Source organism: Pipistrellus kuhlii, unplaced genomic scaffold (assembly GCF_014108245.1).
Source record: "Pipistrellus kuhlii isolate mPipKuh1 unplaced genomic scaffold, mPipKuh1.p scaffold_m20_p_7, whole genome shotgun sequence".
Classification (NCBI taxonomy): Eukaryota; Metazoa; Chordata; class Mammalia; order Chiroptera; family Vespertilionidae; genus Pipistrellus; species Pipistrellus kuhlii.
Genome location: NW_023425573.1, coordinates 30,302,153 through 30,328,246, shown reverse-complemented (window position 1 = coordinate 30,328,246; position 26,094 = coordinate 30,302,153). Strand labels below are relative to the sequence as shown.

The following is a 26,094-nucleotide window of genomic DNA, read 5'->3' as shown; positions in this document are numbered from 1 at the left end:
GACTGTCTTCCTGAGACAGGCCTCCTGGGCACCAGGTCCAGTCATAGGGCCTGGCATGGGCCATGGGGCCATGGGCCAGACGGTCCCTGAGAGACTTGTGTCTCTTTCAATTCGATTTGGAGAAGGACGAGTGGCCACAACCACCTTTATGGGAGAAGGGGGAGGGGCAGAGAGCACCACGGGAGAGACGTGTGGAGCCCCTCACAGCTGACCCCTTCCTGCAGCGTCCAGCACAATCCTGGAATCAGGCGGGTGGGCCAGACCGTGGGTGTGGCGGTCAGACAGCCAGAGGTGCCCCCAGCGGCTCTGAGAGCATGAGACCCCATCAGGAGCCTGGGGGGAGGGTGGTTCTGGGCCCAGCAAAGGGCAGCGGTGTCCCTCCTCTCCCCCAGGAGCCTGCAGCCCAACTCCCGGCCGGCCAGCCCGGAGCCCGAGAGTGTGCCGGAGGCCGATTCCAAGAAGGTCCTCTCCCCTGCTCGGGCCACGGAATCGGACAAGGAGCCCCAGCGCCTGCTGGTTCCCGACATCCAGGAGGTCCGGGTCAGGTACGCAGGTCACCAGCCAGCCTTGCCCCCTGACCTAGGGCTGGGGGAGGTCAGAGCAGGGCCCTGGTGGCAATGTGTCTGCAAATGACCAGTGTGGCCATCAGGCAGATGTCCTGAGCACAGCACTGTTGATGGGTGTGGCCGAGGGTCACAGCATGACAGGCCGGGGCAGCTGCAGCCTTCCTACGCTTTTCCGTCTTACAGCGGGGGGCACGGCTCAGAGACGGTTGGTGGTTCTGGTCTCCGGCCTCCCAGGTTGGGGTCTTGCCAGGTCCCCAGGTGCCTCTGCCCTGGCTGCTCCTCCCAGAGGCCTGCTGGTGGCACGGCTGGGGACCTGGCTGGTGGCGGACAGTGGACCTCCGAGCTGGGGCCTCCCACTGGCTGCCAGGAGGGTGTGGACGAGCAGACATTCCTGTCCCGCAGCCCCATCGTCTCCAAGAAAGGCTACCTGCACTTCCTGGAGCCGCACACGGCCGGCTGGGCCAAGCGCTATGTGGTGGTGCGGCGGCCCTACGCCTACATGTACAACAACGACAAGGACACCGTAGAGAGGTTTGTGCTCAACCTCTCCACCGCCCAGGTGGAGTACAGCGAGGACCAGCAGGCCATGCTCAAGGTGCGGCCACAGAAATGGGATGGGCGGGCCCTGGGCTGGCAGGACACAGTGCGTCCAGGCAGGGAAGGAGAGGGCAGGAGCCAGGGCTCCTACCACCCATGGGGCTCATAGTCCTGGTGGCAACAGGGGTGATGGTGGGACCAGCATTAACCTTCTCCCATTCGAGGGCCCCCATCCCCGTCCGCTCCTGAGGATGCCCATGGTGGGTTGGGCCGAGCCACACAGGCCAGGAGTGCTGTGGGCCCAGGAGTCCAGCCCCCTTACCCCAGTTTGTCCCTGTTCCTCTGAGTAAGCACAGCTGTGGATGTGGGTGCTGGGAGCCCTGATTCGGTCCCTCAACCATTACAGTGGCCCTAGGTGATTCTTGATTCCCTGGGGTGGGGGTGGGAACTCAAATCACAATGCCAAGGGCTCAGGCTTGAGAAGAAGGGAGGCCAGGGTTACGGGGCCCAGTGGACATATCTGGGCCACAGCTGTGCCAGGGTCCCAGGGGAAGGAGCCTTGGCCCATGAGGTGGGGACACAGAGCAGTGGCAAGGGGCCCTGGGGCATGAGAGTAGATGGGTATCCTGCAGAACCTTCTGGGCCAGGCCGTGCACACTGCAGAGAGCTCACATGGCCCTGCCCGCGCCCCCCTCCCGTGGGTCTCCCCTCTTGCTTCCTCCTCCCTGGCTGAGTGCTGACCCCAGGGAGGGGCGGTGCCTCTCACAGCGTGGTGCTTTGCAGACGCCCCACACCTTCGCCGTGTGCACGGAGCACCGCGGCATCCTGCTGCAGGCCAGTAGCGACAAGGACATGCACGACTGGCTCTACGCATTCAACCCGCTCCTGGCCGGGACCATACGGTAGGGCCACCTCAGACCTGGGTGGGTGTTTCCGCCTCCACTGGGACGGGGGAGGGGGCAGGCCTGGAACGTCCTCAGGGACACGGATGTTCCTGTTTGTCATTGCTGCTCACCGAGTGGATAAACGCCCCAAACGTTCAAGCTTCACCTGCCACCACGGTGTACCTTTCTGTAGGGAAATACCTCTGTGTGTAGGGAATAGCCAGGCCCTCCCTCTCCGTGACTTCACAGGAGTCACAGTGACATGTCTCTCCGGTGATAAGGGAACCAGAGGGGCCTGGGGTCAGTGTGCTGCAGGCTCTCTGTCCTCCCTGAGCTCTGCTTCTCTCCCAACCCTCCCGCAGGTCCAAGCTTTCCAGAAGGAGGTCTGCCCAGATGCGGGTCTGAGTGGAAGACGCCCCCCTCCAGACAGCCAGCAGGTCCGGCCTGCCCCCTCTCACCATTCGTCTGTCTTTTCCACCCAGCCCTTCCCACTAGACAGCCAAGTCCCCTCGTCCCAGGGGCACTGTGCTGGGCCAGAGAGCCCGCCTCTGGCCGGGACCTGCACCACATGACCGTCATGCTCCCAGTGGAGGCCCTGTTTGTCATCATTCCTTCTCTGAGACTGTGCCCGGGGGGAAGAGCTGGGAGGTGCTGGAGAGACCAGAGGGCACCAGTCGGGGGCGTCGGTGACGTTCTAATATTTTTTTAAGCATAGACAGACTTATAATTAATATACAGTAGTTAGCGACGTGGAAATAGTCCACTCAGAAGTTAACTATAAGACTGTATTCTATTTATAAGTATTTATTTCTAACGACCTTTAGGATTCAGATGGACCCTGTTCCCGCTTGTTCCCTCACCAACCTCCCAAGCCTCTTAGGGACAGACAGAGTGGGGTAGCTGCCTCGGAAGACCACAGTGAGGTTGCTACCACTGGGGCACCTGCCTGAGGGCTCTCTCCAGCTGCCCACGGGGCAGGCCCTCGTCCTGGGGTGTGAGCCTGTGTCAGGGGGACCTGATGCCTGAAGTCCTAGCAGCACAGAAGGTGGTGTGTGTCGCTTCTAGCAGGAGGTATAGCCCACATCTCACCTGCACAGCAGCCACCTGAGATGTGACTCCCAGCAGTGCCGGGGCAGCTCCCAGGAGGGTGCGGGAGATGAGGGAGGTGTGGGGCTGCAGGGGCTATGCTGGCGGGTTCGGGAAGGAGGGACAGGAGCTCACGCTCATGTCATGTGTCCAGGCAGGTAGGGCGAGGCTGGCTGGGGCTAGAGGTCGTCCAGACAGTGAGGGGCTTGAGGTATAGCCCCTCCAATTGCTGTGAGAAATGGGGTGAGCTCAAGGTTGCTCCTGGAAAGAAAGTCTGAGATTTCCCCTCTTTGCCCCAAGAGAAGAGAGTTCCCGTGAGTGCCAGTGAGAAGATGCCATGGACTCCTCTTCCCCCTTCAGCATCAGATTTGCTGCCATTGTCTTGTTCTGGCCCCTCTGCAGACCCCGTGCCCAAGGGTTGGCCAGGACAGGACAGGAGTCAGCGCAGGCCAACAGTCTGGTCGAAGGTCCTGTCCAGGCCCTAATCCCAGCAGAGAAACCACAGGGCCTAGGGGTTTCCTGAGACCTGTTCCCACACCCGAGGCACATAGGGCCTCTTTTTAGATCAAGAAAACAACAACAAAACTATCCCCACCAGAGCGGGCTTCACTCGGCCCTAGGTTCATGCCCAGCCTTGCTGGTCCACAGCTTTCTCTGGCACCTCCCTCCATCCTTGCCAGCCCCTGCTGGGCACCGCTCACTGACACCAACTTCCACTTGGCTTGGAGGACTCCAGCTCACCCTGAAGACGGCGGTTCTGAGACCCACTCTGTCCCCACGTGGTGCTGACATGACACATGGACATTCCCACGGTTCTGGGCACTGAGGCCAGAGTGCCCCCAGCTCCTTCCTCTAAGGATGTGTGGTGTGGGCTCCTGTCCAAGGGGCAAGGTTCCAGTGAGGTTTTCCTTTTGGAAAGTTATTCAGGCCCCTTAAGCTTGGCCTCAGATGAGGGATGCAGGAGGGCGGACCCAGCTGGCAGCCCTTCCATCCCATCCTGCACTGAACTCAATGCTATCCAGAAGCAGGGACAGTGCTCACCTCCACGGGTGTTTCAGAGGGTGTGGGCTGAGACGCACAGGAGAGGACCTAGTCTGGGACAAACACTGGCTTTTACGACAGCCTGTGGCCAGGAGAAGAAGGGAGGGGTGAGTTCTAAGACAGGTTCCCCAGGGCCCAGCCACGGCCCACTCAGGTCAGCCAGCCTGAGGGCCTGGCTTCAAGGGGGTCTGAGGCCTTCGCATGAGGGCACAGGTGTCTGAGGCCAGCCAACCTGCAGAGCACCTGTTTCCTCGGCAGGGCTGAGGGAAGGAGCCCACAAGCGGGTTTCCGGAAATCACCCCAAGTTCAGGAGCCTCCACGGCCATGGAGGCTTCCAGAAACTGTTTCATTCTGGCCTGGGCCAACTTGGAAGTGGTGAGGAGCCAGGGGTGGACCTGATGTCCCTTCCCGGCCTGCGGTAGCGGGAGGTCCTAGGTCCAAGTCCAGACACCCAGAGTCACCGGAGGGGAAGCCCATGCTGAGTCAGGAAGCCTGGTCTCTGTGCCCGCCCTGCCCGAACCTCCATGTGTCATGTTAGCTGAGACAAGTCGCTTAACAAACTGGGACTTCGTTTCCACATCTGTGACAAGTGAGGCTCATCTGGGGCCCCCCCCCCCCCGAGGGTCTTCACCCTTCGGGGTGCAGAGAGCAAAGTCCGCTCTAGTGTGGCTCCTGTCCCCCCTGAGTAGGGAGGAGAGAGAGACTCAGGAAGCCAACTCTCTGATGGTTTTCGTTTGAATGCTGGATGCTGCTCAGGCTGCAGCCTCATTTTGTTTGAAAGACAGCCATGCTTGTCCGGATCCGGCTCTCTGTCCCTCCAGTGGAGTGTGAGTTCCTTCCAGAGGCCTAGGGAGAGGCCCCGAGAGGGGATGCTGGGCTCAGGCCGGCCGGCTGTGGCCTCCAATAACCCGCTGGTGTCCAGGGTGGGTTAACATGCTCAAGAGCTGCAAGGACTCCCTGTTCTGAATAACCACTCCTAAGATGTCAATGTTTCATTCTGACCCCACACACGTGCGCACGTGTGCACACACACACACCCAGGCGGCTGTGTGAGGCGGTCCCACCTCAGGCGGGTGTGGCGAAGTGGTCGGGGAGGGGTGAGCAGGCTGCCATGATGGTCCTCCGAACAGCAGGCTGTGGCTTCTTCCTGGGCCTGTGCTTCCTGTAGCTGCCTGTCCCCGGGGCTCCCTGTGGCTTGTACATACATGGTTGTGTGGCACACCCGCCCCTGCACCGTAACTGCCATCCTGCCGTGATGGTTCCGTCCCCGACGTCCTGCACCCGAGTGTTAGCTCTAGGCTCCGGTACTGTGTGCACCTGCGCCCTGTCCAGTTACAAATAAACGTGTTCCTCACTCAGCACCAGCGCGGGCCTCTGCTGTGCGTTATTTGCACATCGGGTCACGGGTGGCGGATCTTAGACTTGTCACAAAGGTTGAGAAGTTGGGCAAAATAGATCTTAGACATAAGTGTAAAACACAAAACGGTAACACTTCTAGACTTACCAAAATGCATCACTGAGAAAACAACTGGGAACCGGGAGAAGGTGTTTGTAAAGCAAGGTTAGGACAAAGGATTTGTATCCAGAATATATAAGAATACATGAGGCATCGTTATAACTCAGTAATAAAAAGGCAAACACACACACACACACACAAAAACAAACAAACAAAAAAAAAACAACAACAAAAAAAAAAAAAACGAGCAAAAACTGTTTGATCAATAAGCTCACAGCAATGTGCTTAGCATCCTCCGTCATCAGGAAAATACGATCGAAACCATACATAAAGGAAGTGAACTCTGGGTAAGGTAGACAATGTGTGTGAATCTTCACACCAACTTCCTTCACAGCCCACACGTCTCACCCGTGGCTCTTGTGTCACATGCCACGGCTGCCTAGGCAACGCCGTGCCAGCTTTATTCGTATCAGGCAAAAACCAAAAGAAAAAATTACCTGAGTGTTCACATCAGAGAAATGGGCACACCAGCTGTGGTCCGTCCTTGCATGGGATCCCAGTCAGCACTAAAAGGTCAGTGCCCCTCACAGCCCCGGGCTCTGGGGACGGGGCCCTGTCCAGGAGAAACTCGAGCCTGTGGGAACGAGAGCCAGAGGAGTGGACGATCGGCACCGGGAAGGAAGGCGAGAGACCCGGGGACGGTGGGACTGTTCCCTTGCTGGGTGACCGCGTGGCTACTGGGTTCGTGCGTTTGTCACAAGGGTGGACGTTTCCGCTGAAGGCTGATGAGCCTCCCTTTATGTTTTATCTAAAAATCAAAAAGTACCTAAAATAAAAAATGAGTTGACATTGATTGACACTGAGCCCGGAGTGCTCACAGTGGACTGTGACCGTGCCTTCTGTGTGTTCTGCGTGGACGCGTGGAGACGGAGGGCCAGGTCCCCACCAGCTGGGAGCAGGAGGTGCAGGTACAGACGAAGGCCCGTGGGTGCTGAGGATGGAATGGGAGGCCCAGCATGGACTCACGCTCCACATGGTCCCTGAGGGAACCCTGGCTCTCCTGTGCCCAGTCTCTAGGTCTCTGTGGCTTCAGATTGTCTCCCCACTCTCCCGAGAGGGCTGGGCCTTGGACAAGGACAGGACAGGACAGGGGCAGCTCTCTCCCCAGGCTGGAGTCTGCCCGGGTTTGTCTGCCATCCAGGGTGAGGTCTGGTGGGCAAGGGGATTGGTGGGTGGGTTTCCCACAGGGCTGCCCAGGGTGGAGTGTTGGTTGGTGTTAACTTCACCCTCTCAGTAAAAGTCTTGGACCTCAAAATTGGGGACAACCAGGAAAACAGCCAGCTCCTTGTCCTCCATGCTGTGGGCTCCCCTTCCCGGGTCTCAGTCTCCCTTCTGTGCAGGGAGAGTCTGGCAGGCACAGGTGTTGGATTAGAAAAATAAAAATGGAAGGGAGGGGGAGTGGGCAGGACACAAGCCCTCTGTTCCCCCAAACAGGTTCTGTGGGATGAACACAAGGGGGCACTGTGTGCACCCTGCCCATGGAAGGCGCTGCCACAGCTCCAGGGCCAGGCAGCATGCGGGCCCCAGGGTCTGCTGGGGTGCGGCCAGGTGACGTCATGCTCAGCTGGACTGACAGGAAGGAAATTCAAACCGATTTTGATGGCAGTGTTCCTGACTTCTGGGTCCCTCTGGACTGGAGAGACATGGCCCAGACATGGGTCTGTGTGGCACATAGTGGGTGTGGGGAGGCATTCACAGGTAATCCTACGTGCCAAGGGCCTGGGGTCTGAGTGCAGCCTCTGAACTCCCCAACCAGCCACACTGCTCTCCTAGAAAAGCATTTTATGTGTCAGCACTGCCATGCAGAACACTCACTGCATATAGTGAGGTGGGCCTTTCTGCGGGCAGCCCTCGTGGAGCCCCCGTGGCTTCCTTGTGCGGTGACCTGGCCCCACAGATGGCTGCTTTCATGCAGGGAACCCGTGGCGTGTGACCCAGAGGGCAGGCAGAGCCAGGGACCCGCCCAAGTGGGGCCTCAGCCGAGGCCCAGGGAGCTGCCAGGCGTGGAGCTGGGAGCCTGGGTGTGGCATGGTGCTCGATGGAAGCTTTGAAGAGCTCTGGCCAGGCCGCAGCCCTGGGCTGGCCGAGTGGGGTGAGTGCCCGGTGTGCCTCACGCCCTGGGGAAGACGCCTGGCTGAGGGCCGGTCCGCTGTGTGCGTTCCTGGCTCTGCTCCTGGGTCTGCAGCAGGTGGGATGGACGTGAGGGTGCAGGTGTGGCGTTCCCAGGAGTGCCAGCCCAGATGGACGCTTCCACGGCTCCCCCGCCCTTGGGTGCTGGGGTGGGTCAGCCCCGACACGTCAGCTCAGGTCCCCTGCTCAGTCTGGCTCCATAGAGCCCCCGGGCCGATGGCTGGTCTGAACGTGTCTCTCTTGTTCTTCTTGGCCACCATTGCCCTGTGCCAGGCGGCCAGGAGGGCGGCCAAGGCCCTGCTCCCCAAAGGTGCCTACGTCAGCTTCGCCCTGGGGGTGGCGGGCGCGGCCCAGCTGGGGACCTGCTGCCTGGAGATGCGGATGCTGGCAGAGCTGGGCCCCTGGGCCGGGGGCTTCGGGCCCGACCTGCTGCTGACCCTGCTGTTCCTGCTCTTCCTGGCACACGGGGCCACCTTTGACTGGGCCTCGGCCAACCCCACGGTGTCCCTGCAGGAGCTCCTCCTGGCTGAGGCCTCTCTGCCCGGCACTCTGCTCAAGCTGGCGGCCCAGGGGCTGGGCATGCAGGCGGCCTGCGCCCTGACCCGGCTGTACTGGGCCTGGGAGCTCAGCGACCTGCACGTCCTGCAGAACCTCATGGCTGAACACTGCAGCTCGGCCCTGCGCACAACCGTCACCCACGGCGCGCTGGTGGAAGGCACCTGCGCCTTCGTCTTCCATCTGGCCCTCCTCCGCCTCAGGAATAGCCTTCCCGTCTACAGAGTGCCAGCTGTGGCCCTGCTGGTCACCGTCAGCGCCTACACAGGTGAGACCTGGCGTTTCTCCCCTGCGTCTCCTCCGCACCTCTGCCTCGGCGGCTGCCGTACTGCCAGCAGCTGTGGGCAGGAAAGGGGCTGCCAGCTGAGGGGCCTGCGAGCCACAGACGCTGGGGAGGCCATTCCCTGGGAAGCGGGTGGTGGTGTGACCGATGGGGCTGGGCACGGCGTGGCAGGTGGGACCCCAGTTCCCCGTCAGGGCCTCCCTTCCTGGCTAGGCCTCCCCACACTCCGAGCTCCTTCCAGAAGCTGACCCAGCGGGAAGGCCCACTCACTATACGTGGTGAGTTCTGCATGGCAGCGTGGACACGGAAATGCTTGTCTAAGGAAGCAAGGTGGCTGGCTGGGGAGGTCAGGGGCAGATGGGCAGCCAGCCGTTTCTCCAGGGTGCGGCCCAGGCTCCAGGCTGCAAGCCCTGCATCTTGTCACCCCTTCCTAGGGTGCCGGGTCCTGTCCTTTCTTCCTCACCCAAGTCTCCACCTCCCTTGTCGGCACCAAGAGCCTACTGAGGTGGCAGCAGACACTCCATCCCGCTTTGGGGTCACTGCCCCCACCACTGACCAAATATGCCCAGGTGTGCTGGCTGGTCCCTCAGCCCCTGTGGGAGCCGCCCTGAGCCTCCCCCGGCCCTGCTCTGCGTTTGGTCCTTAGATGGAGGTCACCTATTCTGAGGTCCCCTGCCTGGGCCTGGCCCCAGTGTGGCAGGGCCTTTCCCACCTTCGTGGAAAAGCGAGAGCAAGTGACCACAGACCTTACTTCCCAGCTGTCCCTGAGTTGTGGACAGAGCTGGGCCAGGACGTGGAGGAGCCAGGCTGGGCCCTGAGGTCAGTGGGATTTGCCCCTAGGAGGGCCCTGCTGGGTTGCACACTCCCCCACCCCCCGGCACCAGGGATGGGGTCAGGGTAGGACAGCAGCGCCTCTCCGGGAGAGGCTGTGGTGCCCCTGTGCTGGGTGTGGACAGGAGCCCTGCACCTGTCAAGCTCCGTGGCAAGGGCGCCTATGGCCATGGCTGTGCTCAGGGCAGCTGTCAGGCTCCAGGCATGGGGAAGACACAGCAGGAAGGGGCTGAGGCCGAGCTCTCCAAGGTCTCCATTCCTGGGGTCCGCAGGGAGGGCAGAACCAGCTCTGAGGGCCCACTTTCCGTGTTGCTGACTGTGGCACCTTGGCCACCAATGGCCAGAAAGCTGCCACTGGGCCCCATGCACGGGTGGGGGGGTGGGGGGGTGGTGACAGTCGAGGCAGGGCTGAGCAGAGAGCTTGCCGGCACAGAGCTCTGCGGCCAGGTGGCCTGAACACTCCCCTGAGGTGGCACCCAGGAGCTCCTGCTGTCTGCACAGGACCCACCTAGGCTCCTCCTGCAGAGTCAGCACCACTGACCATGCCTGGCCTCCACCTGCAGGCTTCAGGCTCCCTGTCCACGAGGCCCAGACCTGCCCCGGGAGGCCCCTGCTCACTGGGGTCTGCCTGGCCTGGGGCTCAGGGACGCTGGCCCGGCTCTGGCTGCTCATCCAAATCTCCCCTCAGTCCTGGTGCTGCTATGTTCCACAGTCTTTGTCTCTGTCTGTCTGTCTGTCTTTATCTGCCTCCCTATCTTTCTGTTGGTTTCCCTGTCTGGGTGCCAAGAGCCCCCCTAGGCCAGGGCACAGTAGGATTCAGGGTGGAGATTTTGAAGAGTAGCTCTGGTCCAGGTAGGACCACGTGAGGCCTGTCTGTGCTTCCTCCACAGCTGGACCCCTCACATCTGCTTTCTTCAACCCCACCCTGGCCGCCTCAGTTACCTTCCACTGCTCAGGGCACACCTTGCTGGAGTATGCCCAGGTGTACTGGCTGGGCCCTCTGACAGGTAAGGGCTGGCGGGTGTCACTGGGGACCCCAGGAGCTCCCAGGGGCAGAGGCAGAGCTAGCCCTGGGCGGGGCTCATGGTTGGGGAACAGGCCACACAAACATCCTGGTAGGCCAGCCTGCAGGGTCCAGCTTTCTGATGGAGAGTCCATTCAGGGGCTGCTTTCTTTGGGAAGGGGAGGGAACCGGGTCAAGTTCCCAGGCTGTTGGCACCCACTCCCCCAGCCCAGGTCTGCAGGCCCCCCAGACCCAGGTCTACAATCCCCTGCCCCCATCCTGGGGGGGTGGGAGGGGTGCTCAGGTGTCTCAGGCTGCAAGAAACCCGAGGGCCCTATGACTGACACTCTGTCTCCTGCAGGGATGGTACTGGCCGTCCTGCTGTACCACGGCCACCTTCCCCGCCTTTTCCAGAGGAACCTGCTGTACGGTCAGAAGAACAAGTATCGAACCCCCAAAGGGAAGCCAGCCCCGGGGCCTGAAGGCGCCCAGACACCCACAGAGGGCTGCAGAGGCCAGGAGCCCAGGCAGAGGCGGGCGAGGCAGCAGCCACTGGGCTCCCTGTGGAGCTCCATGTGGAGGCCAGGCCCCTGGCTGAGGGGCATGAAACCCGCCCCCACTGCCTCCCCAGAAACCATCCGTCAATAAACCGCCCCAGCCCTGCCCGTCTCCCTGGCCTAGCAGAAGCCTCTGAAGAAGCGGAGGCTGGTCTTAGTCCCCCGCATAGTTTCACAAGGTCTGTCCCGCCTCTTCCTGGCAGAGTCAGAATCAAAGCCAAGACCGAGGAGGAAAGGCCAAAGTGCAGGCAGGCAGCCTGGGCCTGGGAAGACCCGAAGGCGGAGTCTCCCATAAAGGGCTCCTGGCTGCCCTGCACACGCCCCTGCACTGCGGCCCAAGGAGCTCCGAGTGGCTAGGACACCCTGAACTCTCCTGGGAGGTTATGGGTGGTGCCTGGAGCCTGAGGCTACAGGGGAGTGGGCCAGTCAAAGGGCCCCCAACCCCTTCATCCATCAGCACCCTGGACCTCAAGGCAGCAGGTCCTCAAAGCCAGGTTAACCCTTGCCAATCACAGGGCCTTCAGGGCAGAGATTCTCCCCCCTCCCCCCTCACTCCTCAGCCATTTCCTCCCCAGAGTGGATCTGGAATCTTTCACCCCAAGAGGCCAGAGGCCCCTCAGTTGGGGGTCCTGGAGCCCCATCCAGCCCAAGGCCCCACCCTGCCATCCAGCTGAGGACAGGAGGGAGAACCAAAGACAGGTCCTGGTCAACTTCTCCCTGGGACACCACCCAGGGAAGGTCCAGGAGAGAACCCCCACCCCATTTCCCATGGCTCCCCAACCCAGCCTGGCAGTGCGGCTGCTCTGTCTGAACCCCAGCCTCCTCCCCTCCTTGGAGTGGCCCCCGGAGAGTAAGGGAGCCGGGACACCTAGCATTAGGGCCTGAGAGCCAGCTGCGCGTCTTCCAGAAAGAGAGCCCCGAGCGAGTGCACGGGGTGGAGAGGGCCACCAGCCCCCCTCAGAGGAGGCCTGTGTGGACCAGCAGGCGGTGCTGGGGGAGGGCGGGCACTGCAGCAGCAGCACGCAGAGCAGAGGTGGAAGCCCCTGGAAGAAAGAGGGGTCCTCAGGCAGCACCAGGGCCCGAGGTGGGAGGCAGCTGGCAGGTCTGTCCCCAAGGTCCCTCTGGTCTCTGCACAACTGCTTCCAGGACAGAAACTGCTGATGCTCAGGCAGTAAACATCAGTAAATTAGTACAAAAAAAATGGGCATGTAGACATTGCAACAAAGCCTGTGAACCAGGAAATTATCAGGATGATTCGAGGAGCTAGAATTTCTATTTTAGATGCAATCAGTATGGTAAGCAATATCCATTAAGATTGGAAACACAAATTAAATTTAAGGAACTGCATTCAGTGGAAAAGAATACAATGTTCATATAAAGCTTTGATGAACCAATTACTGACATAGAAGTTAAAAGTTATTTTTTCTTTTTTAAAAAAATATGTTTTTATTGATTTCAGAGGAAGGGGGAGGGAGAGAGAGAGAAACATCAATGATGACGGAGAATCATTGATTGGCTGCCTCCTGCATGCCCCCCCACTGGGGACCGAGTCCACCACTCAGGCATGCGCCCTTGACCAGAACTGAACCAGGGACCCTTCAGTCCGCAGGCCGACACTCTATCCACTGAGCCAAACAGGCTAGGCAAAAGTTATTTTTTCCATATATTTGGAGATACAACAATACAATTACAAACACGTGTTTTCAATTATATGTAAATCATGAATCAGACTCTTGTATGATCCCCACATGAAGAGAAATATCAGGGGGAACATTAAAATGGCACTGTATAGATTTGCATTTCAAAACTGATTTGTATAGTGTTTTGTGTTTTTTTTTTTTGTCGTTGTTGTTCTGAGAATCAACTGCTCTAAATGTACTAAAACTTATGTTTCAAAATAATTTCACAGCCTGTAACATGCTCTGGGGAAATCTGTCATGTTCCCATCACAGAAAGAGCCTTCAGCCTTCTTGAAATTGATAATTGTCTGAATGATTTGCAACCATTACATTTGGCAAGAGTGGCTGGTGTTGCCTTTGATTAGCATTGCTGTGTTTGATGACCTAATTAATGAATCTGCAGAAAAGGAAGCCAGGAAAATCTCAGGATCCATCAAGAGCTCTCATTAACCAGGTGTTACCTATTGCGGTCCACGTTAAGTCACACCAGCCACGTGAGTTTACATTGTGGCCGCTCATGGACCATTGTAAGGCCTGTTCTGCTTGATTCGAGGGAAAAGCTTTCTGTTTTAGTCCCACCGTGGCCCCTTTTCCCACCTTTCGGGAGGTCTGCATTCTCGTTTTGCCCTGGGCCCCGCAACACATTCGGGCTTCACTCTCTCAGCTTTGGCCTGGTGTCTCCTCCTGCCCTGGTGCAGGTGAGCCCCCCGCTACCCCTGCACTGCAGCCAACGTGGCGAGAACACAGCAGGCATGCATGGGGGCCCAGACCAGCCCGAAGCTAACAGCCCAGATGGCCACCAGGCTGTGGCTGGTTGGTGGCTACATCGCTGCCTCTCTGTGCTTGAGGCAGGGGTGAAGCCAGGTGGGGGCGAAGTGCGTGTCCAGCGTCCAGTCCAACATCCCAGGCCCAGCTCCAGTCACCACATTGTCTAGCACCAGCGCCCAGCACCACTGCAGGACCAGGGACTCACGCAGGGACTGGGTGACCAGCACCCAGCTGGCTGCTGTCCACAAACCAGGCAGCACTTGGTCAATGAAGAGCTGCCCTCAGGATCTTGACCCTGGCAGTGGAATCACACAGCCCCTCAGGGGTTCCAAAGTCGGTGTCGGGGGACAGAGGCGCCCTGCTCAGGGATATGAGTATCAGCTTGCAGTCCCCTGCTGCTGTGCAACTGTACAGGCAAACAGTCAGGGTGACAAAGATTGTCCAGGACCCCTGACTACCCTTCCCTGCTCAAAGGTCTGGTCTTGCATTTGGAAGGAACCTTAGACGTCAAACAGTCACCCCTCCCCGGCCACCTCTGACCTCAGCCCCTGCCTGGCCACCCCCAAAAACAGCTGGAACTGAGGACTGTGGGCAGTTTAGAACTTGGCAGGGCAGGGCCTGAGGGCTGGCAGCTGCAGATCCTGCCAGCACAGCTTGACCCTGAGCCCAAGGGCCCCCTTGGCTCAGCCCGCTGCCACTGACTGCCATGGGACATGAACCCAGTCGTGGGCATCCAGCTGCCCTTCAATTCTCAGCACTCTCAGAGAGTGTCACCTGGCAGGGGGGCAAAGCCCACATCACTTGGAGGACAACAGGCCTCGCCCCAGCCACCCTGAAGAATCCTGTGAATGAGGCGGGAACGGTCTGGCCACTGTAACCTGGGGTACTGAGCACCGGCCATGGCCGAGGAGGCTCTTCTGTATGAAGGGCACAGTACCGCGTCCAGCACCTGACACTGCCCAGCAACCGTCCATGCGGGTCACTGAGCTGGTCGGCTACAGCCACAGCCGCCGGCCGGGACTCTGACTTGGGATCCGGCTCTGAGTGTCCCGCCTGTGACAGGGTGTGAGTGCGGCCCCGTGCGTGGCAGTTCTGCCTGTGGCTTCACAACCAGAAGCTGAGAGGGTGCCACACTGCAGCCTCCGCCCCCAAGATACCAGAGACTCGCTCCCTGGCCGGAGACGCGCCAGCCAGGCCAGGGAGCACAGAGCTCCGCCTGTCCGTGATGTGTGGTGTTTTGCCGTTCAGGCTCTGTCTTTTTTCACCTGGAATCCTGAACTTAGCTGCCGGTGTCTGCCCAGCAGGCTGCACGCCTACAGGTGTCTGTCCTAGAAGAATCACAATCCGCTGTGTGACTGGGGATGCTGACGAAGCCCCTGTCACCTCCCCGGGAGCGGCCGGATCCAGATGAACATGGTGTGGACGGGGTCAGTGGGTCTGAGGAACAGAAAGCTCTCAGAGAGGGTCATGAAAAGGTGGGAAGCACAGGAGACACTCCCCATGCCGCTGAGGGTGCTGTGCCAGGCCTCAGGGATCAGGAGTGGGCAGGGGGAGAGCATCCCTCACCCCACTCCCCACCATTTTCATCCCCGGATCTCCCTCTGCACCTGCTTGCTCCGCTTCTCACGTTCAATACCTGCACCAACAAGGGCAGCCCTGTCACCCTCGGTAAATGTGGTGTGCCCCCTGTAGCCCCCGGGAAGCTTGTGATGTTTGCCTGCCCCATCTCAGCGGTGCAGCGTGTGGCCAGACTAACCTCCTCAGAGACATACCTGAGACCATGAGGCCCCTGCTGGGAGCCACATGATACGTCCCTGTCACAGGTACCATATCGGAACCCCCTGCCTGCCTCGTCGTCCCTGGCAAGGACACGGGGAATGGCAAAGTCTTGTTGATCAGCCCCTCCCCATGTGGAGTGATTAGTATTTTTGGGGTCTACCACTGACAAAGTACTGAGGCCATAGGCTCAGTTCATCCCACCAACCCCTTCAGCTCCAGGTGAGGCCCCCCTCAGTTGGCAGGCCTCAGAGCCCCATCTTTCTCATTACTAATCCTGCTGTAACTGTGCCTGGGACCTGCTGACAAACACGTAACCGCTGTTCCTTTAAACACGTCAAAGGGTAGATTTCCTTGCCTGGGTTCCCTCCTATTCTCATCCAACCTTCCGTCTTAGAAACTTGGACTTGACTCTATGTGAACCAAATGCTTCTAGCTCAGGCCACCTCCTGGCTCACAGGAAAGCAAAGGCCCGACATCATCTCCCACAGGCCCAGATCCCCCAGCAAGGCCTGGATGGCTGCTCTTCAGAGGCTGCTCTTTGCTCAACGTTTTCCTAAGATGTGGCCCCACCCGACCCAGCGAGTAACATTGCCAACACCTTCCTGAGGATCTTTGGCCACAGCCTCGACACCGGTGACTGTTTCTGTTTCGTCAGAGCCATCGCCACTGGATGTCACAGATGGCGGCTATTTATCACATCCTTGTCAAGACTTCCTCATTTTCAAGCCCCCAAACCAACACCCCGAAACAGGCCGTTGCTGGGGCTCTCCCAGCGGGGCAAAGCCTCTCAAGTCTGAGGTAGAGCCACCACAGCATTTGACAGGGGACCTCCAGGGGCCTCCAGGCAAGTCCAGGGGCTGTTTCTCAGGGTCACTCAGATAGAAAGCAGCAGGCAGAATGGGTCCCTCTGTTTCCAGCGAGATGACGAGATCTCGGTTCTTGTCTTGAAGGAAGATTTCAGCCAAGAGACACCGTGCAGCAAAGCTAGAGTTTACTGGCAGCAGCAAAAACACACTGAGACAGGATGTGAAATGAAGGCTGGGACAGTGCCCCAGGGAGGAGCTGAGCACGGAGGAAGCCACAGGAGAGCTGAGGCTGGGCTGCTTTGGCTCCCTATGAGGTCAGAGAAAAGGGGGCCTTGGAGACAGGGTTGGGGGTAAGATTGGGATGAGCTGCCAATGCCCATTGCTCCCCTTGTCTCCTGGGGTCCCTTAGAGCAGCAGTTGCCAACCTTTCAGACCAGATGGACCGCTCTGTATCATGGGCATTGGCTCTAGTTACCTGGACAGGCCTGAGGTGTAGTCATGGTGACTGCGGCCTTAGAGGGAAGAAGAGAGAAGAGAGAGGTGACCCTTGTTGACCCAAGGTGACCCTTGGCACAGAGGATATTTATGTCTCTTGCAGGTGGGAATCTTAGGGGAGGGTCTCAATAAAATATTCATCAGCTTTCCAGGTGTGTCCTTACAGGGTCAGTGGTCTCCACTGACCAGTCAGCACCAGGGCAGGGGGTCATCGGTCACTGTAGCTGGTCCTGAGGCAGCCAAGGCGTAGCTTGTCTGGTGTTGCTGCTTTTTTGGGCCTGGAGCTGAAGGACAGCTGAGGCCTAGATGTTATCTCTGGGGAGGAAAGGGTCAGGGCCTAAGCTGCATGACCAGAGATACGCTAGGGGAGGGTGAAAGGTGGGGATAAGGTTCGTGTTTTCCCAGTTTTGCCCCTTGATGGGCACCTGGGGCTTTCTGCCCCGGCAACCTGGCTCTGCTCATGTCTGTCTGTCTGCCCACAAACGGGGTGGTTGGTGGGAGTGCCCACCTTGGCCCCTCATCCTCCCTGGCCCAGGAGTCACCCCCAGGAGTCCTGGCCAGGCCCTGCAGAGGGTCCTATGGGTCTGGCTCCTGGAGTCAGGCCAGCGAGAGGGCAGCTTCTTGTCCTTTGGGCCCCTGTGCTCTCCAGACTCCGAATCATGGGCATAGGCCTGAGGTGTAGTCATGTCTGGAGCCGTACCTTGTGAGACTGACCCTGGATCTGAGGGACCCCGGGGCGTAGACGGACCAAGAGAAGACAGCTGGGGAGAGAGGTGCCTGAACATGCACTCAGGGAGCCGGCTGGAGGATGCCCCTGGACCTCTGGAGGGCTATTCTGTGAGCAGACCCAGTGTCTGCACCCAGCACCCGGGCTCCCCACAGAGGCCAGCAATGCGACGGCAGGCTCAGGTGGAGGATGGGCAGCTGTGACGTACAAGTTCTCATGAATGGGTTCAGTGCCCTCATACAGGGACCCCGTGGAACTCCCTCACCCCTTCTGCTGCGTGAGGTCACAGCGAGAAAGCTGCTGTGAACCAGGAAGGGGTTCCCGCCAGAACCCGGCCATGCAGGCATCCTTCCCATGCCAGCTCCCCGGTGCCCGACTGTAAAAAATAATCTCCCTGGCCTGTTACGTTTTATCATGGGAATGGCCTAAGACCATCCCAGACCCTGCTCTGCCGACTATTGGAGGGCTTGCACCCCTCTCTCCACACCCTGCATTGCCTGCTCACGCCCTGGCCATGTTTCTGTTGACCATGTTACTTTTATGAAGTTGGTTTGGGTCATAGTGAAGATGCATATTCCCTTTGCTAATTTGGCAAAACTTTAATCGCAGCTGGACACAGCTGCGTGGGCACTCCCTGCCTTTTTGTGACCCAGAATCCTCTTTGGTGAGAGAACAGGTTGGATCAGTGTCCCTCAGCTCCACAGCATACACCACTGGAGAGGGATGTGTCACATCTCTACCCCCGCCCCCACCCAGACCCACTCTGCCAAGGAAAGGGGAGAAGACGATGGTGGGGCCTGGGGCTGAGGGGGTGTGAAGCAGGCTCCCCCCACCCTCCATCTTATCAACCTGGCTCAGCTCCTCCACCAGAAGCCCCACCCCCTTCTCTGCCAGGTGCTGGATGCAGGCCTAGGAGCAAGATGAGCAGCACGGGGGACAGCAACCCAGGCTTTTGCTCCAGGGCTTGAGGCACAGAGACCATGTAATCAGTTCCTATCAAGGATGGTGGCCCCTCCTAGAGGCTTGGGTCTGGTCTAGCCACCCTCAGGAAGCAGCCTGTTGTGCCCCAGCATTGCCCCCAGGCTGGGAGGCCTGGGCCTCTGGCACCTGATTCCCAAAAAGGATCAGTCCTGGAAGGTGACTCCAGGGGCTGCCCTTACCAGGGTGCTGAGGCAAGGTGGGGACACACAGTAGCTGAGCCCTGGTCCTCCCACAAGTTTGCCAACAGCCTGAGCCCAAGGCCCCTCTTCCTGGTCCCTTTCCAGGACCCGGTGGGAGAAACTTCACACACTACGGCACCTAGAGTTTCAGGCATCAGGCCTGAGCCTGCGGAGGGAGAGGGGACTTGTGCAGAGGGGACACTGTGGGTGGAGCTGAGGAGGTGGGGTGGGGAGGAAAGGGGCCTGAGCAGCACCCCCAAGGGTAAGGAAGGTGATCTCTTTGACTCTCTTCAAGAATCTAGTTAAACCTTTTAAAAAAAGAATTTATTTAAACTCATTTGACAACCGTGTCTCTTTAAATGGGACCCCGAGTGGAGACATGGTTGCCCTGCAGCCCTGGGACCTAGTTAGGTTTTGTTGCAGTGGTTGGAGGCTTTTGGAGACCCCGAACTTCAGTAGGCTTTGTATCTTGCTATGACCTGGAGGTAACAGAAGAAATAATGTCTTGGTTCTCTGTAACACCCTCTCCCGGTCTTCCAGTGCTCAGCGAGTGGAGGGTGGAGGTCAGAGTTCAACCTGGCCAAAACAGGGCCACTCTGCACCGCAGAGCTTGAGGGCTGGACAAGGGAGAGACCACCCGAGAAGCTGGGCTTTGAGGGAAAAGACCCGTGTGCTGGCAGTCCTTTAGTTTTTTGGTTAAATTCTATTTGCAGAGGCAAAGCCCTGACTCCGGGACCCATCATTCTGAGCCCGCACCCAAGTCAGGCTGCACTCAGGGAGGCTGCTTCTTGCAGACACTGTGGCAGCAGGAAGAGAGTGGTTCTGTGGGGGCCTGGATGCCCCCCGCCTCATGCTGCAGGGCTGTGCGGGGGCCCACTCCTGTGCCGCTCTCCTTCGCTGCCTCGCCCTGGGCGCCCAGGTCGGGATGGCCACAGGCAGGAACACCCCGCATCCTTCCCCAGAGAGGCCAGGGCCTGGCGAGGATGGCCCCCACCTCCTCCTGGAACTCCGTGGCCACAAAATAGTAGCAGACAGCGTCCAGGCAGCAGTTGGCGTTGGCAATGCGGGAGGCCACCTGCACAAAGGTGGCCACCGTCTGGATGGTGGGGCAGGCTGCGTTCACCCACTGGGCCACGAGCTTGGCCAGCAAGGCCACATGCAGTGGGAGGAAGCAGAGCATAAAGGTGGCCAAGTTGGCTGTCACCACGCAGAGGGCCTTGAGGATGGGGGTGGTGGCCTGGGGCTGTGCCCGCGTCCACTCACGGTGGAGGCGCCGGAGCACCCGGCCGGAGCAGAAGCTCAGGATGAGCAGTGGGAGCAAGAAGAGGAGCAGGGAGAAGATGAGGGCCCTGGGGCCCCGTGTGTGGCCCCGCCCAAAGCAGAAGCTCTCCCCTGGACGCAGCCAGGCAACAGGCAGGGCCACGGCCCCGACAACCAGCAGCCAGAGGGCTGCGCAGGTGAGGGCAGCCTGGCGGGGGCCTCGCCAAGCCTGGGCCCGCAGGGGAAAGTGCAGGGCGGCGTAGCGGTCGGCGGCGATGGCTGTGAGGAGCCACATGCTCATGTAGGTGTTGACGTAATAGAAGCTCTGCAGGACCTTGCACAGGGGGCCCTCCGGGGCCCCTACCCTCTGGCTCAGCGTGTGCAGAATGCCCGGCAGGCTCAGCAGCAGCAGGCAGTCGGCCACCACCAGGTTGACCATGTAGATGCGGGTCTCCGTCCACCTGCGCAGGCGGCAGCAGAACACCCAGAGCGCCAGGCTGTTGAGCAGCAGGCCCAGCACCAGGACCAGGCAGATGGAGGCAACGGTCGCCGCCTGCGACAGGGTGCCCCTGTCTGTGCTGCAGCTGTTGGAGTGGTTCCCAGGGCCTTCGGCCACAAGCACCATGGCTGGCAGCCTGAGAGGGCGGGAGGATGGTGGGAGCTTCAGCAGGCTGTTTCTCCTGGGGGCAGGGAGGGAAATGCTGCAGCCTCTCTCCCTTCTTCCTCCCCTCCTCTCCCCCGCCAGCTTTCTCTCCCTCCCCGCCACTTCCTGTGCCAGTCCCAGGCTCCCACACAACCTGGATCAGGGTGCCCCCTCTCCTAACCCACTAAAGCCCCTGAAGACGGTGGATAGCCAGCTGCCCCACCCTGCCCAGGGGCATCCTGCCAGGCAGGGGGCTCTGTAGGGGCTCTTCTCTGGGCCTCCTGACCTAGGCCAGGACCTTTAGCTCAGCTCAGGACCTTGGCTGACCTAGGCCCATACAAAGTAACCTTGTCCCCCAGGGCCATGTGGGCCTGTCCAGGCGTTACCCACCCACGGCCCCAGCAGTGGGGTCCACAGACTCATCTGGGAGGCAGAGCTGGCCCATGGTCCTTCCTCAAGAGCTCAGGACCTGCTGCTGCACTCAGGCATGGTCTCGGCCTGGGACTCACAAGGAGGCATGAGGGCCAGCTGACCCCCGCTTCTGGAAGCCCTCTTGGTGGCCACGAGGTGAGGGAGAGTGAAGGCCTGTTGTGGCCGGTGCTCAGTGGTTACAGTGTTGGCTCATGCATCAAAGGTCATCGGTTCGATTCCCAGTCAAGGGCACATATCTGATTGCAGGTTTGATCCCCAGCCTCTGCCAGGAGATCAAAAGCCTCCGGTCAGGAGATCCAGAGAAATGTGGGAGGCAACCATTCACTTTTTCTCTCACAAGATGTTTCTCTCCTTTCCCCTCCATCCCTCCCTCCCACTCTCTCTAAAGAGCAATGGAAAAATGTCCTCGGACGAGGAATAAATAAATACATTTCAGAGTGAGAGGCCTGACTGGGGCGTACTCACCAATATGGGAAGCCAGGGCCTTGAGGATCTGGGCTGCGGCCACTCTGCACACAGCCAGGCTGCACGGGCTGGATCCGGCCCCAAGGCTGTGGTCACCACCCTCATGCTCTCCTCCAGTGGGCGGGGCCCTGTCTCTGAGGTATCTGGCAGGTAGGCGGTACCTCCCAGAGCCTCCCTCCTGGCCTTCCTGTCCCCAGTACCCCTGCCTGCGGTGCATGACACCTTGCACACTCTTTCTTCCTGGCCGCAGCTCTGCAGCAGGGTGACCTGAGCTGCAGCAGGGCCTCCAGCCTCAAGCAGGCTCGCTTTGGCTGGGTAGTCCCCCCCCGCCCCCCGCCTGCCCCCAATACCTGTGATTGACATGGGCTGGGGAGCCCCGTACAGGAAGGCCCAGTGGTTTAGGGCTGGCAGCAAGCCAGCCACGTGCAGAACCCAGAGTCCCTAGGCCAGCATTCCCCATTGGCAGGGCCTCTAGTTTCAGAGGCCAATGGAGAGTGAGACAGGCCCACAGCTACACATGGGGCTCCGCGCACCTGTACTGTCAGGATGGGAAGGTGTAGTGAATGCTGTGGGGTGCTGCCTGGGGACCCTCTTCAGGTCAGAAGTGCACACTGCCTGCCCAAGGCCCCTGGAACTGCCTTTAGCAAGTGACTCTCAGAGGTCATGTATCCATCGGGTCGGCTCAGGTCACCTAGCCCAGAAACACCCTCTGCCCATCCTGCTTCACTCGCCCCTTCCAGGTGGGGCTGGGAAAAGAACTCTCAGGAAACCCCTGTGTGCAAATCTCCATCTCAAAGGGGCTCCAGCCCCCCCAGCGCAGGGTGTATCCTAGTGCAGGGGTGGCCTCACCCTTGCCACATCCCATGCTGCAGCCCTCAGGGGACCCAGGCCTGAGTGAGGGTAGGCCTGGAGCTGGTGGCCCAGGGGCTGGCGGAGGTGACAGTGAGAACCTGACCAGGCCGCCAGTAGGAGGAAAGGGCCATGTCTCCCGGGCCCTCCACTGAGGACCACCTGCAGGAGAGCAGGGGGAGAGGGAGCTTCCTCCATGAATTTCTGTGAGAGGTCATGGCTGCCTGCTGGTGGTACCCAGCAGGTGCCCGGGGGATGCTCCGAGGAACAGCCTGTCTCCCCAGACCTGGAGCTGGGTGGAGTGTCAGGCACTTCAGGTGGCGCTGAGTGGCAGAGCTCTGAGAGCCCGCAGTGGTTAGGGGAAGGGCACACAATGAGAAGAGGAACACGGTTGTTTAATCATTGTCACCTTAGTAACCATAGGTAGGCGGTTTTCTTACCAACCCTGGGGCCTTGGAGGATGTGCTGTAAGAAGAAAAACAGGCCTGGTAAAATATAAGAGACACCTTGGGACCCTGATGGGTCCATTGCTCAGAAAAGACAATGAATTTTGAGGACAGAGGACAGGGTGGACTTAGATTTGGTTGCTGTGCCTGGACCCTGACCCCCTCTGGGGGTCAGTTTGCCTCAGGAATGCTAACCATCCTCGGGTCCCAGGGTCCCAGGAATGGGCTGGGCTGGTTTTTAACATTGACAATTAACTACCTTATTATCGAACTTGAACATTCTGGAAGGAGACACAGACCACAGACCCTGCAGTCGTTCCACCGTCCTCCTTCCCCTTGCACGCAGCCTTTCGTCCTTATCCTAAGTGACCAGCCGGCTGGGAGGAGGTGCTGGGGCAGATGTCCATGGCTGACGGGCCGCTCTGCCATACTGCCGGCCACTTTGGAACCAACATTTACATATGAATTAACCCTGACTCTGCTTTGTTGGCTCAAGTCGTGACAGGCAGCCTGGACCCGTGAGTGTCCGGTTAGTGGTGCCCTCCATAAGAGGTGTGTGCCAGAGGGCATGTCTTCATGGTCAATGCTTTCCCAGTGGCAGGGGCTGAGGGGCACCCAGACTCCCAGGGGACAGGGTGCCGTCTAGACTCGCATGACACGGGGAGGCTGACACCTCTCTCCATGTGTGGGTTTTAGTGTGGTCTGACTTTCTGTATCTTCAGGTGGTCACTTTGGGGATGTGGGCAGCACTTTCCCGAAGTTAGCTGGACTCTGCATTACACCGCCTCCACCCCAAAAGGAGGGGCAGCTACAAGGGGGGTCCCTGTGACATAGGCAATTAGATGGGAGCAGAGTAGGAACAAGAGGCCAGGTACAGGTCACCACGCTGAAAGCCCTGGGTGCCTAGCAACGGTCAAAACGGGGAAAACAAGTGTTTTAGGCTAGAGCCTGATCCCCAGGATGACCTCTCTTCCCCTTTCATATCACCAGTCATGTGGTTTACACCCCCTTAGAAAAGGAACAAGGGGGGCGGAGAATAGCCTCATTTGACTCACATACAAGCCCTCTAACAGCCACTCCCTTAAGCATTCAGCCTTCCAGGACATTGAGGTTTAGAAAAAAAGCCTCGGGTCTGTTGGCCACAGAGACAAGCATTTTGATCAAACTAAAGATAACAGCCAGGCCCAGAAAAGCAGCAAAGCTAGATGAAGCACCCTGGCTGATCTCAGGACCGGCTGCAATGGCTAATGGCCACGACCCTGGCACCAGCCAAGATTGGTAGAGACCAGGACCTTGAAAGGACACACCTGGAAAGCTGGTGAATATTCTATTGAGATCCTTCCCCGAGACCTCCAAACCCTAAGGTGAAGGGCCCAGCCCTCTCCAGGACATTCTTCCCAGAGCAGTCTCTCTCTCTCTCTCCCCTCTCTCTCTCTCTCTCTCTCTCTCTCTCTCTCTCTCTCTCTCTCTCTCTCTCTCTCTCTCCCTCTCTCTTCTCTCTTCTGCACCTTTCCTCCACCTTCTTTCCCTCAAGGCACGTACTTTGCCTTTCTCTCTCCTCAGTTCCAACGGCCCTCCCTCTGCCTCTGTAACTCAGTTTCCTGAGTCCACACAGCCCGCCTGGCTCACTTCCTCTACCTCTGTGACTTCTAAATAAACTTCCCTTATAATCAGGGTTTTTGACTCTGAATTCTTTCCTGGCTGAACTCCAGGACCAAGGTCTAACTTCACCATTAAGACTGCAGTGTTCCTCCTCTAAAGACTGCCTTCTCCCCACACCACCTGAGCCCAGGCTATACCCCAGCAGGGACAGGAAGAGCCTGCTTGAAGCCAACTGCCTCAGAGGAGACTCACAGACCCTGGGCACCAGGCAGACAGGAGGCACAGACCCTTAGAAACAGTGGCATTGGGACTGCCCAGCAACACCTCGGTCTCTGTATGAACATTGTCGACCACTCGGATTCTGCATCAAACCCGGCTCTCCAATCAGAAGCACCTTGGTTCCGGGCAGTTCTCCAGGTCTTTCCCATGCCTGCATTTATACTCTGCAGCCAGCTTGACCTGCCCACTCCTTGGGGATCTCAGATGGCCCCCTCTTCCTGGTAGACACCTCACTCTTAGCTGACCATCCACACTTCCTTCGCCTGTTCCCAAGTGGTCTGGGTTGCCAAGCCCTCACCAGCCTACTCCCTCCAGACCCTCTCCAGAGTGACTGTGGCCTCATGCTGAATAGTGTCCCAAGCCAGATAAAATACCCCGGGAGTAATCCTAGCAGAGGAAGCATGAGCTTATGTGCTCCCACATTCTGGGCCCTAAGCTCCTGCTGATGCAGCCTCACAATGAATCCATTTTTCTTTCAGGTGCCTATTCCTTGCTAATTAGTAATGAAGTGGGTCCAGACCATGTACTGGGCTGATCTTAAGCTCTGAAGGGAGGGGAACTGGTGAGAGGCTCCCCACTTGGCCTGGCCCAGCCCAGAGGCCTGACTCTGGTGTAGGGCACCCGGAGTCTGTGGTTTATGATCAGTGCTCCTGTCAGTTCCTGGGATGCTCACCATTGGTGCCTCTGCTGCTTTTCTTATCATTCCCTTCAGGGGTCCCGTGAACGCCCAGCTGCCTGCACTGTGCTGGGGCCCCACCAGGCGGGAGGAAGATTGGAGAGCTGGGTTTGATGCAGCTATAGACTGGGAAGGAACTGCACCTCTAAGGGCCAGCAAGGTGGGCCCCTGAGCATCCATAGGAGGTGGACAGGTCCTTTGAGAGCCGAGTGCTTCCTCCGTGCCAGGAGAGCCTGCAGAGGCTCCAGAAAGGGCGGCTTTCCCCCTCCTGCTGCTTTAATTTCCTCCACCCGGTGAGGACCAGTCCAACCTGTGCAGGTATCACAGCCGCTGCCCCTCTGAGCACAGAGGAGCCTCCGAACCCTTAGCACAGGTTCCAGGAGGCTACTGCCACCTGGGCAGAGTTAAACTTCCGATCTGGTGCTCTTTTCTGGCCCACACTGGCCTCTGGCCGCCCCTCTCCTTAGTCTTAAATGCTGGGGCAGGGAGGGGGGATGGCACTGGAGCCAAGTACTAGGCCCAATTCTGCCTGTTTTCCTGATCCCCAGATCTGGAGAGGACAGGTCTAGACATCTCTATGAAGTCCGATAGCCTGTCAGCCCTCTAGGCAATTCCTTGGAAAATAAAACTCTCGAGGTTTAGGCTGATAGAAGTCAGAGACTGGAAACTGTCCCCAGAAGAGCAGGGCTGTGATGACAGTAGGCAGGGTTCGGGGGGCAGGGTGCACCTGGAGGACCAGAGTGGGGTGCAGACACATGGGGAGACTGGCTGGGATGGGGAGGGGTGGGGAGTTTGGGGAGCACAGGGTGGGGTGAGCGTGGACCCCATCCCTGAGCCAGGGGCCTGCGGGACTGCAGCAGCCTCACGACTATGAGGCCAACCCTGCCAGGACGAGGTCACCATTTGCATTCCTGTCACAGAGCTGGAGAGCAGGGCAGGGAGGTCGTTTGGTGCCCAAGGACATGCAGTGGGATGGGCGAGTTGGCCTTGGAACTCAGGCCCGCCCGGGACCAGCACCCACAGTAGCCTCTGGAAGCGC

At 59.1% G+C, this 26,094-nt stretch overlaps 3 protein-coding genes across 35 annotated transcripts in view; 2 read left to right on the top strand and 1 right to left on the bottom strand.

Moving 5' to 3' along the window:
* Positions 1-5,478, top strand: part of KIF1A (kinesin family member 1A) — a 72,836-nt gene extending 67,358 nt beyond the window's left edge. For 19 of the 33 annotated variants that reach the window (XM_036422388.2, XM_036422421.2, XM_036422417.2 and 16 more), the window contains 4 exons: positions 393-545; positions 969-1,161; positions 1,887-2,005; positions 2,350-5,478. In XM_036422388.2, coding sequence (XP_036278281.1) covers positions 393-545; positions 969-1,161; positions 1,887-2,005; positions 2,350-2,392 — 508 coding nt within the window. In that variant the 3' untranslated portion in view covers positions 2,393-5,478. Of the gene's footprint in view, positions 1-392; positions 546-968; positions 1,162-1,871; positions 2,006-2,349 lie in introns of all 33 variants that reach the window. The other 14 variants (XM_036422419.2, XM_036422395.2, XM_036422418.2 and 11 more) reach the window with 1 other exon arrangement.
* A 2,338-nt stretch (positions 5,479-7,816) lies between these two features.
* Positions 7,817-12,496, top strand: LOC118709984 (aquaporin-12-like). The gene is made up of 3 exons (XM_036422424.2): positions 7,817-8,583; positions 10,320-10,436; positions 10,794-12,496. The coding sequence occupies exons 1-3, from the start codon at positions 7,824-7,826 to the stop codon at positions 11,078-11,080; spliced, it is 1,164 nt and encodes a 387-aa protein (XP_036278317.2). The 5' UTR covers positions 7,817-7,823; the 3' UTR covers positions 11,081-12,496.
* Positions 12,497-19,175: 6,679 nt separating this feature from the next.
* Positions 19,176-20,288, bottom strand: LOC118709222 (G-protein coupled receptor 35-like). The gene has a single exon (XM_036421154.2). The coding sequence runs from the start codon at positions 20,286-20,288 to the stop codon at positions 19,176-19,178; it is 1,113 nt and encodes a 370-aa protein (XP_036277047.1).
* Positions 20,289-26,094: the final 5,806 nt, after the last annotated feature.

Coding starts and splice junctions, on each gene's coding strand:
- LOC118709984 (XM_036422424.2), top strand. CDS start 7,824: ATGGACGTGAGGGTGCAGGTGTGGCGTTCCCAGGAGTGCCAGCCCAGA. Junction 8,584..10,319: donor CACCGTCAGCGCCTACACAG/GTGAGACCTGGC, acceptor CTTCCTCCACAG/CTGGACCCCTCACATCTGCT. Junction 10,437..10,793: donor CTGGCTGGGCCCTCTGACAG/GTAAGGGCTGGC, acceptor TGTCTCCTGCAG/GGATGGTACTGGCCGTCCTG.
- LOC118709222 (XM_036421154.2), bottom strand. CDS start 20,288: ATGGTGCTTGTGGCCGAAGGCCCTGGGAACCACTCCAACAGCTGCAGC.